This window comes from Sinocyclocheilus grahami, unplaced genomic scaffold, assembly GCF_001515645.1.
Source record: "Sinocyclocheilus grahami isolate Dianchi unplaced genomic scaffold, SAMN03320097.WGS_v1.1 scaffold37.1, whole genome shotgun sequence".
Lineage (NCBI taxonomy): Eukaryota > Metazoa > Chordata > Actinopteri > Cypriniformes > Cyprinidae > Sinocyclocheilus > Sinocyclocheilus grahami.
The window spans coordinates 1,027,262-1,041,975 of NW_015505216.1; the positions used below are offsets into that span (position 1 = coordinate 1,027,262).

Consider the following 14,714-nt stretch of genomic DNA (forward strand, 5'->3'; position numbering starts at 1 on the left):
TCTCTCTCTCTTTCTTTTCTTCGCTTCCTCTGACAATTCCCTTTTTGGTTTATTTGCTGACTCTGCCATGGCTTTGGTTTTGAGACTTGCATATTAGATAGTTTCGTCTTGTAGTTAGCTGTTGGCTAACTCCACCCAGGCTACGAGTAAAATATGTGACGTATGCTGTAAGCAGGTCACACTCTTCCGCTGGTAGGGGATGTGTGTACCGACCCGAACACGAAACTTACAGAGTGTGGTTCTAGCGGCTAGGAGGCTGCTCAGGTAGCAGCGGTAATAGATTTTGTCCCGTTAAGAGGTGTTCTACCACTGAAATAATTTTAGATACATTATTTTAAGGTAAAAAAACTACATAGTGTTGCTTTAAAACACTTTGTGATCATTGTTTGGTTGGCAACTCATTCCTTTAAAGCTAGTGCTCACAAATTAATAGTTGATTGTTCTACCCTAACCACATTTTGTCTACCCCATGTTGTAATCCCTAACATGCTAATTAATCCATTTGAAATGAATCCCAAAATCATTCCTTTCTCAGCTATTAGTCAAGTCAAGCAAACCTGCATTTTTTGCTTTCTCCCATCATATGTGAGTGAATCCCAGCCCCTCCCCCCTAAATTCACCCATGTCACTTTCACGGGGAAAAAAAGGCTGCTATGGCAACAAGAACCCTCCCTTTCTCATGGGTCTCCTTAGCAACTGGTCGCTTAGTAGTATAGCTCCAAGTGTGCCCAGTGTGGCAAGCTTGCATATGAGTGTGGGTTATTACTCTGCATAGTGTGACTGGGGCATGGCATACAGCCTGAATGTGGCCTTTAAAGTTCAAGTTCAAGTTTAAAGTGTCTGAGCTTGATTTATTTATGGGACGGCTGACTTTAAAATGAGAGCTGACAATGTCCACATGGACAGGGGGACCTCATTCATATTAGTGGGTGTTCATATGTAAAATGTACACATGCAGTGTTGTATGTTTGAATAGACACAAAATCTGCATTCCGGCAGGATCTAAAATGTAAACACGTTTATGTATATACAACTTTAGATATGTATAAATCTTTATGAATCTTCAGAACTGAAATCACCAGAAGCTAGGTTACTACTGATTGTAACCAAGTTCAGTACTCAAACACAATCTCTTTATCAAACCTTGTCTGAGAAAGATATTTTTAATGGCAAATTTAGTCTTAAAGGTCAGTTAAAAAAAAATCTGTTAATATATCAGTTCTTACCATTCTTACAATTTACCCAAAATGTATAGATGAAATTCTGATTAGAAAGACAAAAAATGTTAAATTACCAAACAAATTTAAAAATTAAAGTAACACTGTCAATGTTACAGTTTAACAGATTTACAGTCTTTATAAATCACTGAACAGAATGAAGCCATTATAATGTCAAAGTTCAATTTCATTAATTTATTATTATATGCTGAATTCCTTATTCTTTAAAGCTTCCTAGAAGTATTCATAAAGATTGCTCACACATTAAAGGTTATTTTTATGTTTATATTGTATGTTTTTGTTGATACTGTACATTTCAGTGTCTATCCAAACATAGAACACATTATGTGCTGTCCTTTCCTACATACATTGTTAAAAAACATACATGAAATTCTAAACAAAATGTTGATGGAAAAATCATTGGTTGTTTAGCTTATTGTCAAAATATTTATTATGATGAAATATCAACAATTAAATTCATAGAACTGCAGAATATATATACAATTTTAAGCAGTCAAAAAAGAAATGTCTAAAACAGGACAAAACAGTTATTTTCATCTCATTAGGTAACAAGACACATAACCCCACCTTCATAATCATTTATCTTTTTTTCAAACTTTGCTGGATTGATGTACACTGGTGGCCAAATGTATTTTGAAAGAAGTCTCTTTGATGCTCTAAAAACATTTCTTATTATCAGTGTATGTACTCCTCCATCTTTTCCACAGCATTAAGTCATATCAAAATAGCCTTTTAAAAGCCAACACAATGTTTTTGTCCACCTTTGGGAATAAATGAATTTCTCAGAAGACTGGACACAGAACTTGACTGACAACATCAGAATGTACCCTGGTCTGTATGCGTGTCCACAAACACAAATGTACTCAGTCCTTCAGTGGAGATCCCGGGTTTCAACACTATATTCAAACAGAGAGAGAGAGGAGAAAATTCCACATTAGTGTCAATTTATTTTTAACCTACATTTTTAAACCTTTTTTACTGTAAGAATATATATTTGTAAATAACAGCTTGTCAATAACATATACAAACATTTCAGCTGAACTGTAAACTAAATTATGCCAGATTTAATTTTAATACTTACATATCCTAAATTATGTCCAAAAATGCTGAGATCCATAGAGAGAAAGACTCCAATTGAGGATTTAGCCTTCAGCTTGTCTGCAGTGAAGAGGTAGCTGTTTGAGACAAAAACACACTAAGACACATGCAAGAAATCACTATGTGATGATCGTTCTCCTTCCTACTTTAGTTAACCCACCTGTGCGTTGATATTAGGTACCTTCCTGGTCATGTGGGACTGCAGTGGCACAGAGTCTTCTGCCTAATAAAAGATCAAAATAGTGCTCAAATATAAACTATAGTTTATAAACTAAAGAATGCTTGATTTAGTATGAATGAGCTGTGTAATAAACAATGTTAGGCATCATTTATTTGATATAATGTTAGCAAATTTAGATTGTAAGCTACCTGGTCTGCATCAGTGGCTCCAAAGCACTTATAACATATTGCTAATCATTTCAGCAAACTTTCAAATCATCTACAACTACCATTACTTTACACATAATAAATAAAGAGCATTGCTAGCACCATTTCTTTATTGACAAAAAGAGAGTGAAATGCAGAGTCTAAAAGTGGGGTCACATTTACCACTGCTTGGGGAAATTTTGCGTGCTAAATTCAGTCATTTGTAAAGGTGTCTTCACTCTCGGGAATTTCGTGTGAACGTGTGAAAAGATTGTCGATTTGAAATCAGTTTTCGAAGCGTTTTCGCCACGCTAACCAACAGAAAGCTGCTTGATTTACAGTAAAGTTACGTTACATGACTAGACTGCTTCAGCTAACGTTACACTATTGACAATGACCGTGTTTTGCCCACAACATTTTGCTGTGCCCGCACGTTTAAAACAGTATAAAAACAACAGCAGCAAGAAACATTGCTTTTGTTAATAAATGTAAGCAAATATGATTTCAAGTGCCGCTTACCTCAGGAATCTTGCTAGCAGTCTCCAGCTCAAACAGCTCATAACATTTGTAAGGTGTGTGGGGAAGTAACAGAATCGAGTTGCCTTTATTAGAAGTCAGTAAAATATCAAAATGATTTTGAAAATGTATATTTAAAGCTAAAAATCTTACATACAGATGATTTAAGCATACAGAAAAAACTAAAACACATTTAGTAAACTTTTAGTAACCTGTGCCTACATGTCATGACCCGTGATGCTCATGTTTTTTTTTTTCTTCAGGCAACAAGCCTTCATTAAAGAGGTGGTATTGCAGAAAGCAACTTATCGTGACTTACCGTTACTGTTATTTTGTTCATTTGTTCTGTCAGGGCGTACCATGAGCTGCCTGGAATCTGTGGTTAATTCAAAGTCCCTGGAAGTGTTCTAGTTGAGCTGCAGAAAGTGGAAATGTTGACTTTATAGGCTTTGACACAGCCTCTCTTCTCTTGTCTAACAGGAGCAGACACAGTGTCAATGCCAGTTAGCTTTCCCAGCAGTTCTTTCCTACTAGACATGAAAATGGTGGGGCGGGAGAAAGTATACAAGACATAAAATGCCTCGGAGAGAAACTGCACGATATCTTACCTCTGGGCGGCACCCATGTTGTCTAAATGAACATTCAATATATCCCATTATTAAACGATCTGTTAACTACCATTAATTATCCAACACATAATCAAAGTCATTGTCAGAGTACACCTCTAATAAGTACAATCTTTGCCTTGGCAGTGAGTTATTCACCCAATTTATTAAATAAGGATTAGCATTGAATTATGTGTAATATCCAGGAGAACTATTTAGGATATCATTGAGAGCTGGCAGTTATTTCCAGCTTCTAGAGGTGTTATGTGTCAGACTTTTGTACCTGTTTGGGAAAATCGCCTTTAAAGTTGTCCAAATGAAGTTCTTAGCAAAGCATATTACTAATCAAAAATTAAGTTTTAATATATTTACAGTAGGAAATTTACAAAATATCTTCATGGAACATGATCTTTACTTAATATCCTAATAATTTTGGGCATAAAAGAAAAATCTATATTTTGACCCATATATGTACTTTTGGCTATTGCTAGAAATATACCCCAGCGACTTAAGACTGGTTTTGTGGTCCAGGGTCACATATATATTTGCATATTCTTTTGGCATTTCTATCACAATTTCACAAACCAGGTCTATCATGAACAGTTCAGAAACCCCTGGGAAGCTCAGACTTAATGACTTTCCAATGGCCTTTCCAGTGTCCTAACAAATGTCACAGTTTGTTCTTACTCTGGTTGACAAGCTTGGCTTTTAACAATGTTGATTTTTATGCCATTAGTAGATTAATTAGCCTAAATAGTGTAAACACTGTGGCACTTTGAAAACATTGCTTTCTGTGTTTGAGTGACTCATCAGATAATATTAGTTCAATGAACTGCATAAATTGGGGGTGAGTCTGTCTGTTTATCTGACCAATGAAAGATGGGGAGAATGTTCAGAAAACCTGTTTAAACCAGTATGGTAAAACTCTCATCTTCTCTCCCAGTTCGGCTTGGTGCTGCTGGTGTCACACAACTACATACTTTACCTCGAAATGTGTCAGTATATTCAGTCTGACTTATTAAGAGTATTTAAGAATATAACTTTCCACTAAACATTAATAATGCTGGATTAACGGTGAGTCTGAGAAGTGTATTAGTCCTTAACTATGTTATTTGACCCTGAAGGTAAAAAGAAAGCAATGAATGAATAATTAAACGAATGTTTGAGATAAAGAGATGTGAGCGTGGAAGAGATACATTTCCTCTCTCAGGCTGGAAAGAGCCAGAAGCTTTGAGACAGAGATTAATCAACATCCACCCTATTACTGCACATTTTTATGGCCAACTTGTCATTTTTGTCTACTTTTGATGTATTTAACATAGATGCACTTAATTATACTGACAAATATACAGAAAAGTATATTTGGCCAATACTGGTACTTAATCTTTTGATCAAGTTATTCTTAAGAAAACATATACTGTACTTGGCCTGTAGTTGTGTTTACTCCTTTGATATAGAGACTTATTTTTTTCCACATATATTTGCTTTTTTGAGGAAGAACTCAAGTCATCCAAACGTGTATGGATTTCCAAAGCTAATAACACATAGGAAAGCTGAAAATACCAATAGTTCATTGAATATATTTTAATATGCTTAAATTATTATCTTGTTCATAGGATACACACTACACTGTAAAAAATGACCGTGGATTTAACAGTAAAAGACTGTAAAAATGCTACAGTAAAAACCTGTTAAATGGTTAATGGTAAATTCCCCTACTATATACGGTGAAAAACTGTATTGGACATTACATGTATTGGACATACATTTTTTTGGAAGTTTTTGGAAGTGAAAAATACCGTATAATTTACAGTGAATAACCGTAAATTGACATTCCCAGAATTCCCTGCGTTACATTTCAAATTTGATGTTTTTTTGTTGAAATAACTATGTTTCTTCTTAGTCTTTTCTTATCAGTTTTGTATATTAGGGTTGTGTGTTACACCTAATGTTGTTAAATGAATGTTTATTGCATTATTTCAGTTTCATGTGTGTTACCATGATGGTGTTTAGTGTTTGTGTGAATGACACTGTGCACCTTCTATATATGTTATTATTTAAAAGTTGCTTGTGATGGGCTTTGGTTCATCATGTGACTTTTTCATCACCACCTGCATTTGGCGGTTATCAGTGTGTTACAAAGGTACAAAACAGATTTCAGTACTTCAATAGATTGGTATATTAACATTATATGAGTTAATGAAATTATGGTATTTAACTGTAAATTTAAGTTAAAACCGTAAAACCTGAACCTGTTTGTTAGTATATTTTAATGGGTTTTCTGTTGTAACTATTGTTCTAAAACTCTCGTCTTTTCTTTCTTTCTTTCTTTGTCTAGAACTCCATCCGCCACAATTTGTCCCTGCACACACGTTTCATCCGTGTGCAGAATGAGGGAACTGGCAAGAGTTCCTGGTGGATGCTGAATCCTGATGGAGGGAAGCTGGGAATTGCTCCCCGTCGTAGAGCAGTCTCAGTGGACAATGGCAACAAGCACTTAAAGAGCAAAGGGCGAGTGAACCGTAAGAAAATGGCCAGGAAAGCAGAGCAGGGTACAGAGGCATTTTTGGGGTTCTGTAGCTCTCCACAGCATTGCAGTCCCACTAGGAAGTCTGGAACAGGTGGTGTGGTGGCTAGGGAGGAGTTTGAGACCTGGACAAATCTCCATTCACTAGGCAGCTCTTCAGCTTCAACTCTTAGTGGTCGTCTATCACCAATTCTAGCCGAGAGGGAATTGGGGGAACCTGAAGCAGAGAGGATATCCTGTTCGGCATCTCCACACCTGTACCCCAGTCCCTCTAGTGCCCACTCACCTGCATCCCACCGTCCTGCAGATCTCAGAGCAACAATAAGCTACCAACAGCACCAATCCCCATGTCATAAACAGCCTTCTTACCAATACGCCAGTGAAATGAAGGGCCAGGGCTCCAGTTGCGAGACAGTTTATGGCCAGCCAGATGTGGGCATGCTTCAGCACAATTCCTCCATGCAGAATATTGAGGAGAACTCCAGTAATATGCAGGCCTACAAGGGCACAAGCACTCTCCAGAATTTGCTGACCACAGGACCCCAGTTCCTTGTCAAGGACATGATACTTGGAAAAGAGAATGGAGTCCACTCAATGTTGGTTGCTCAAGGATCCAGAGATCTGCATCACAGTGAGAATAATGACCCTACCACTAACCCTTCCTCCAAACCATTTCACAGACAGAACATCATTCAGAATTTGAGCAAGGACCATCAGCCTGCATCGGTCCACTCTCAGCCCAGTGATGGACACATGCAGTCGTTCATACATAAAGCCCCATACCTATATAGCCCCACAGTCAATGCACATCTTCCAGCATCCACCACGCTTCCCCCAAACCCTGCAGGCATGCAGGGAATCTCACAGGACACCTGCCATCTTGCTACAGCTCCATACCCACAATCCCATTCCTATATTTACACAGATCCATATCAGCACAGTATGGCATATGGACTGTACTGCCAACCTCAGGGGACGGGGACAGGTTACCACAACTATCACCACCCTCATCAGTTCTACCCACACGAGCGGCTGCCAGCAGACCTGGATATGGATGTATTCTACAGCAGCCTAGACTGTGACATGGAGTCTATACTCTTACATGACATTATGGAATCGGGAGAAGAGATTGATTTAAATTTTGATTCCTCACTGGTTCAAGGAATGGGCATGGGATTTGGATTTATGGGTACACAACAGAGCCACAGCAAACAGAGCTGGGTTCCTGGATAAATGCCACAGAATCATCAAAGAATGTTTTCTTAAGACATTACTACCTACAGTACATGCAAGCCAGCCAGCAGTGGAGTCCCAACACTCCATCACAATTCAGGGTGAATACACTGTGCTGACACTGAAATGAAATCAAGAGAGAAATCTCTCTTTTGAAAACTGACTTTGAATTCATGCTGTCTGTTTCTTACTGCTTGTATGTCCATGCTCTATGTTGTGTGTCCATGTATTGAAAACTACTCTGTTACACTTTGTTCCATTTGCTGTGAGTGAAACTCCTTTAGTTTTGCTGACTGAACCATGATGACAATCTAAGCTGTTACCCAACACTGTTTTGTTCTTCAGTCAAAACTATCTTGTGCACTTTAACTACATCAAGCAAATCAAGGAATGCTTGGGACTCAAGTGTAGCAAAACCTGGACACGTACCAATTTTAGTAAACAATTCCTCATGGGTGCTACATACTGCCATGTGTATATGGAGTTTCAGTGATTACACATTCTCATTCTCCATCCCAAACGTGTCTCTACTTTCATATTTTGAAAAATGTGTGACATATATTTATTTATATATCACAATTGAACATTTACTCATGCAGTATATACACATATGGAAATATATGTTTCTTATGTTTAACAAACATATAAAACATACATGTTTCATATTTTAAATTATAGCTAGTTTACAATAGCATAAGCACACCTGCTCATACTTTGCACCTGGTGAATAGATCAGTGTGCTGAAAAGTGCACAGCCATTGCTTTTTAAACAAAGCAACATATATTCTTAATAGTGTTTGGCCAATCGTCATCCTAACCACAGGCTCTACGCTTCAGCACAATGGTAACCCCACAAACTTAAACATACCAGATACCCTTTTAAATCTCAAAATAATACAACATTAAACTAACACATCTCCCCCATAATAATATTGATCAAAAACACATTAAATTACATTTAATTTTAATAAGGATCAAACTTTATGAATATTAGATGTATTTTTGTCTTCATTTCTAAATATATTTGTATGCATCAATATATAGCCATACATTGTCAATGCATATATTACTGTATATTGAAAAATATACACACTAGTTTCCCATATAGGCTATGGAAATGTTTAATGTCAAGTCAAGTCACTTTTATTTATATAGTCCTTTATACAATACGGATTGTGTCAAAGCAGCTTTACAGTTTTAAAAAGGAAAATCATGTGTTGATAATGCAAGAAGACAATACAAAACAGTCAGTTTATCAGTTAAAATCAGTTCATTGTTGATTCAGTGATGTCATCATCCAGCTCAGTCCAGTTCCCTTCCAATAGTGTCTGTGCAATCAAGTCAACAATGTTGCCAGAAATTATGCCCCCAACTAAGCAAACCAAAGGCGACAGTGGCAAGGAACCAAAACTCCATCGGTGACAGAAATGGAGAGAAAAAACCTTGCGAGAAACCAGGCTCAATCGGGGGCCCAGTTTTCCTCTGGCCAGAGGAAACCAGCATGGTGTGGTTTAATTCCAGGCTGCAACACAAGTCAGACTGAGCAGTAGGGCTGCACGATAAATCGAAATGGAATAGAAATTGCGATTCGACAGAAGCTGCGATTGTCATGCGTATCTTTCAGTGAAGCACGGTTCTGTGATCAGCAGTAAATCTCCATCCAAAGGCCAGAGGGCGCTCTCACTCTGAAACTCCAAATACGCCTCGCAGAAGAAACCCAGAAAATGCCTATCGCTGCAGCTGAATAAACAGAAGATTCAACTGCTTTCATTGATTCAACGTGACTAATAAACACACGATTTTCACAATATATGGTTTATCGGAGTTATTATTATTATAATTTTCATTAAAATAAAGTATATTTATAATGCAATGCCTTTATCACTGCTTAGAATGCTATGAAATATGTTGCATGCCATATGTAAGAAGCCACATCATCTCACAGAAGGATTTATTTCAAACACTCGACTGACATTATGAAGTGAGTTTGGAGTAAAAATATGTTATTAAATGTGGTATTTTGACATGCTTTCAGATGGAGCAGCATTTACTACACAGAGCCGTAGTTCACCAAGAAGCTATGCAAACAGCTGTCATAATCGCAAACGATTTCTTCGATTTCATAATCGCGCATTAAAATCGTCTGCGATTTTTTTTTACGTAACTTGTCAGTGATCTACGGCTCTGAGCAGTAAATGTTGCTCCATCTGAAAGCATGTGATGATGATTTCCTGCTGATTACAGAACCGGCTTTACTAACAAAATGCGCATGACAATCGCATTCGATTAATCGTGCAACCCTACTGTGCAGAGGACTCGTCTGGTTCTCGTGGTCTTGTGCCAATGGCCGATGAGGTCTTCACAGGAGATCTGTCTCTAGGGTTCGTCTAGTTGACATGGTCTCTGCTGACATTCAGGGCTGTAGAGGTCATCTCTAGGTATGTAATATATCACATTATATTTTTCAGTATATTTTTGTTATGTAAGGGTTTAGTATGTGTTAGTGTGTGGAATTGTGTCCTTTTATCCAGACAGCAGTCCAATCTTATTCACTGTTATTATCCACAATCAACAGCCCCTTAGTGCTAGAAAAAGAGAGACAGAGTAAGAGGGCAGTTCTTCTGATTCAGCGTAGAAATCAGTTCATGCTTCCTGATGACAAGTACAAGAAACAACTAAAACCATGTGAACTGTCTACTGTCTACATAGGCGATTTTCGTCACCACTGACTTCCCAATGCACAAAAAAAGTCAAGTCACCTTTATTTTTATAACACTTTATACAATACTGATTGTGTCAAAGCAGCTTTACAGTGTCAAATGGGAAAATAGTTTGTCAATAATACTAGAGGACAATAATAGAGTAATTTTTCCAGCTAAAGTCAGTTCATTGATGGTTCAGTGATGTCATCATCCAGTTCAGTTCTCTGTGCAATCAGTCAAGTGTCCCCAACTAAGCAAGCCAAAGGCTACAGTGCCAAGGAACCAAAACTCCATCGGTGACAGAAATGGAGAAAAAACCTTGGGAGAAACCAGGTTCAGTCGGGGGGCCAGTGCTCCTCTGGCCAGATGAAACAAGCATGGTGTGGTTTAATTCCAGGCTGCAACACAGGTGCAGAGGACTCGTCTGGTTCCCATGGTCTTGTGCCGATGGTTGTCGAGGTGATGAGGTCTACGCAGGGGATTTGTCTCTGGGGCGCATCTAATTGACATGGACTCCACTGACATTCAGGGCTGTAGAGGTCGTCTCTAGGTGCTGATCCACCATCTGGTCTGGATATGGACTGGATCTGGGTGGCTACGGTGACCATCTGATCTGGATACAGACTGTATCCGTACGGCTACAGTGACCTCAGACAGAATAAGAATGAAAGAGACTAATATTAGCGTAGATGCCATTCTTCTTAAGATGTAACGAGTACATCGGGTGTTATGGGAAGTGTTCCCGGTTCTGGTTGACCTAATTAATGCAGCCTAACAATCCTTTAACAGATTTGAATTATAGAAATATGATAGTGTATTATGTGTATGCCAAGTTAAAGAGATGGGTCTTTAATCCAGATTTAAACTGACAGAGTGTGTGTCTGCCTCCCGAACAAAGCTAGCTAGATTGTTCCAGAGTTTGGGTGCTAAATAGGAAATGGATCTGCCGCCCACAGTTGATTTTGATATTCTAGGTATTATCAAATGGCTAGAGTTTTGAGATTGCAGCGGACGTAAAGGACTATAATGCAATATGAGCTCGCTCAAGTATTGAGGAGCTAAACCATTCAGGGCTTTATAAGTAATTAGCAAGATTTTAAAATGTATTCGTTGTTCAATAGGGAGCCTGTAAAGAGTTGACAGAACCGGGCTAATATGGTCGTACTTCCTGGTTCTAGTAAGAACTCTAGCTGCTGCATTTTGGACCAGCTGGAGTTTGTTTAGCGTACAGAGCAACCACCCTATAAAGCATTACAATAATCTAACCTTGAGGTCACGAACGCATGAATGAATGTTTCTGCATTTGACATTGAGAGCATAGGTCATAATTTAGATATATTTTTAAAATGGAAAAATGTGTTTTTACAAATGCTAGAAACATGGTTTTCAAAGGAAAGATTGCAATCAAATAGCACACCTAGGTTCCTTTCTGATGACAAGGAATTAACAGAGCAGCCATCAAGTGTTAGACAGTGTTTTAGGTTATTACATGCGGGGGTTTTGGTCCAATAATTAAAACCTCTGTTTGTTTGTTTTTTCAGAATTTAGCGGTAGGAAATTACTAGTCATCCAGTTTTTTTTATATCAACTATGCATTCCATTAGTTTTACAAATTTGTAAATTTCATCAGGCTGCAAAGAAATATAGCTGAGTATCATCAGCATAACAGTGAAAGGTAACACCATGTTTCTTGATGATATCTTAACATGTAAAGTGTGAAAAGCAATGGCCCTAGTACTGAGCCTTTTGGCACTCCATACTGTACTTGTCATCGATATGATATCTCGTCATTTACTGCTACGAATTGACGACGGTCAGATAAGTATGATTTGAACCATGACAATGCAATTTCACTAATGCCAACATAATTTAGTAGTCTACTCAAAAGAATGTTGTTGTCGCTAGTGTCAAATGCAGCACTAAGATCCAGTAGCACTAATAGAGAAATACAACCACGATCGGATGATAAGAGCAGGTAATTTGTAACTCTGATGAGAGCAGTCTCTGTAATATGATATGGTCTAAATCCTGACTGGAAATCCTCGGAGATACCATTTCTCTCTAAGAAGGAACATAGCTGAGAGGATACTGCCTTTTCTAGTATTTTGGACAGAAAAGGGAGATTTAAGATCGTTCTGTAATTAACTAATTCTCTAGGATCAAGCTGTGTTGTTTATTTATTTTCTACGAGAGGCTTAATAACAGTCAATTTGAAGGTTTTAGGGGTGTGTGTGTGTGTGTGTGCGTGTGTGTTTGTTTTACTTTCTTCTCAATGTCCAGATATGTGAACATATTTTTTTGGTTACTCAATTTAATATTGCTTTTGTGCAACTTATTTTCAAAGAACTAAAAAGACAAATTTCAGTAGAAGAACTTGAGGCATAGACAACGTTTTTTCAAAAGTGGGAAATGTCCTAGACCTGATGGGGTCCCAATTGAAAAGTATCAATTTCCTTACGTACAAGCTTGTTGATCCCTGACTGTAAGTTTTTGCCAAAATTACTGGCTTTACATTAAGAATTTTCCCTTTATACTTCAAGATTTAAAAAAAAAAAAGTATTTGCAACAAATTTGGTTTTCCATTTACAAAGGAATTCATTTTGGATTAAGCTGCTCTGGTCATCGCATCAAGATTCACATAAAATAACATTCAGTGAAACTGAAGAAATTATATCATAGCTTTTGTTACGTTGCTGCAGCAGATGATTCATTGGAAGTCACAATTTCCCTGTCTCAAACGTCTTTCACTTTGTTAGTGTAGCATTGTTAAAATATGAATGCTTTTTTAACTTTGTTAAGAAGATTAATTTTCTAGAAGTCCATATCTAATTTATAATTTCTTTTTTCTTGGATAAGAACTTTATGCCTCTCTTCTTTTTCTTACTTTTTCTCTCATTTAGTTCTATTTACAAAACATACTGTTTATGGTAGTACCAAGTGCTGGTAATATCATGGTTCTGACACATGTAGTGGTACTGAATGAGTACAATAATTATATACAATGGTATTTATGGTAGGCTACTCAAATGTGCATTCTTATTTTATTTATTTTTTTCTTCAGCCCCTCATTATTTATTCTAGCCATGCTTCATGGTTCATTCTTTATTCCTCCAGACTCCTTAATCGCCTATGAGTGTTTACAATCACTACTGGTACATTAGAAGAGAAGCCTTTGAATGACTGATTCTGATTAAAAGAAGAAAATAAGCAGTAAATATGTCTCTTGCGAATACTGAGCAGTTCGACAACAGGGTCTGCTTTAATTGCTGTCCAGTGACATGAAGGCTGCTTTAATGTTATAATGCAGCATCATTATTTTAGCCAAATTTTAAGGAAGCATCACGTGGCTCCTTTAAAGAAGAAGACAGAATCCACTTGACAATCTCAGTGAACATACAAAGTAGTGCCATTTTGTGAGTTCCTGCAGAGCATTCCAAATCAGTCACTTATATGATTTAATGATGCTATTTTAATCTAGCTACATAGGCATTAAGCAACAAGACAGTTTTCTAAGATTTGGAACACAGCCCATCTTAGTCTGTAAGGATCCAGCTGTGGTGTAAAGGCATCTATGACAGAGTCCTTAAGCAATGTTAACACACTCTATTCACATCTCCCTACCCTAGAGCAGTGTTTCCCAACTACTGCACCACGGCACACTAGTGTGCCATAGAAAATTATCTCTTGAATAAGTGAATTCTTTGAATATTTGAATAAGTACAGCATTTTCTTTACTCAATAAACAATATGTTTTTTGTGTGTGAGTGTGTTTGAAGAGCGAGAAGAGTCTTAGATGTAACATTAGCTAATATGCGGTTTCACATATCCTGTGCATTGCGCTTCATGTTTCATATCACAAGAAAAAAAACTGAGCGCCCATATAGCTACAATAATCTTTATAAACTGTAAGTTGAAGAAAACGTAATGCTATGCATTTACTGCCTCAGATGTGGCCATTAATGACGAACAAAACACATATTGCTGTCATTCGCTGGTCAACAACCTTGTAACTCCATTTGAACATGATTTTCATAAAATTTTAATATTATAATGGTACATGATCGTATATAAAGCCACAATACAAACTCTGAAGGCATTAAAAAATAGTTTAATTATTTAAAAAAATTATATATATATATATATATATATATATATATATATATATATAAACAGATGTGTACAGTACTTAGTGGTGTGCCGTGGGATTTTTTACTGATCAAAACTGTGCCGCGGATAAAAAAAAAAAGGTTAGGAAACACTGCCCTAGAGAACACACATATGGCACTTTTCCACTGGCTTGGCGGCACGGTACGGCACGGCTCGGCTCGGTTTGCGTTTCCACTGCAGTTTACACTGTTTCCTAAGTGCTTTCTGTGTGCCCGATTCAAGACGGAGTGAGACACGGACACATACAGGCTACTTTGCACTA

General features: G+C 37.4%; 1 protein-coding gene across 1 annotated transcript; it reads left to right on the forward strand.

The window, feature by feature from the left end:
- The first annotated feature begins 3,200 nt into the window (after positions 1-3,200).
- On the forward strand, positions 3,201-7,931 carry LOC107581751 (forkhead box protein O3-like). Its single transcript, XM_016267402.1, has 3 exons — positions 3,201-3,274; positions 3,482-3,506; positions 6,162-7,931. Exons 1-3 carry the CDS (start codon positions 3,201-3,203, stop codon positions 7,581-7,583), a joined length of 1,521 nt encoding a protein of 506 aa, XP_016122888.1. The 3' UTR covers positions 7,584-7,931.
- Positions 7,932-14,714: the final 6,783 nt, after the last annotated feature.

Coding starts and splice junctions, on each gene's coding strand:
- LOC107581751 (XM_016267402.1), top strand. CDS start 3,201: ATGATTTCAAGTGCCGCTTACCTCAGGAATCTTGCTAGCAGTCTCCAG. Junction 3,275..3,481: donor CAGCTCATAACATTTGTAAG/GTGTGTGGGGAA, acceptor TTTTTTCTTCAG/GCAACAAGCCTTCATTAAAG. Junction 3,507..6,161: donor AAGCCTTCATTAAAGAGGTG/GTATTGCAGAAA, acceptor TTCTTTGTCTAG/AACTCCATCCGCCACAATTT.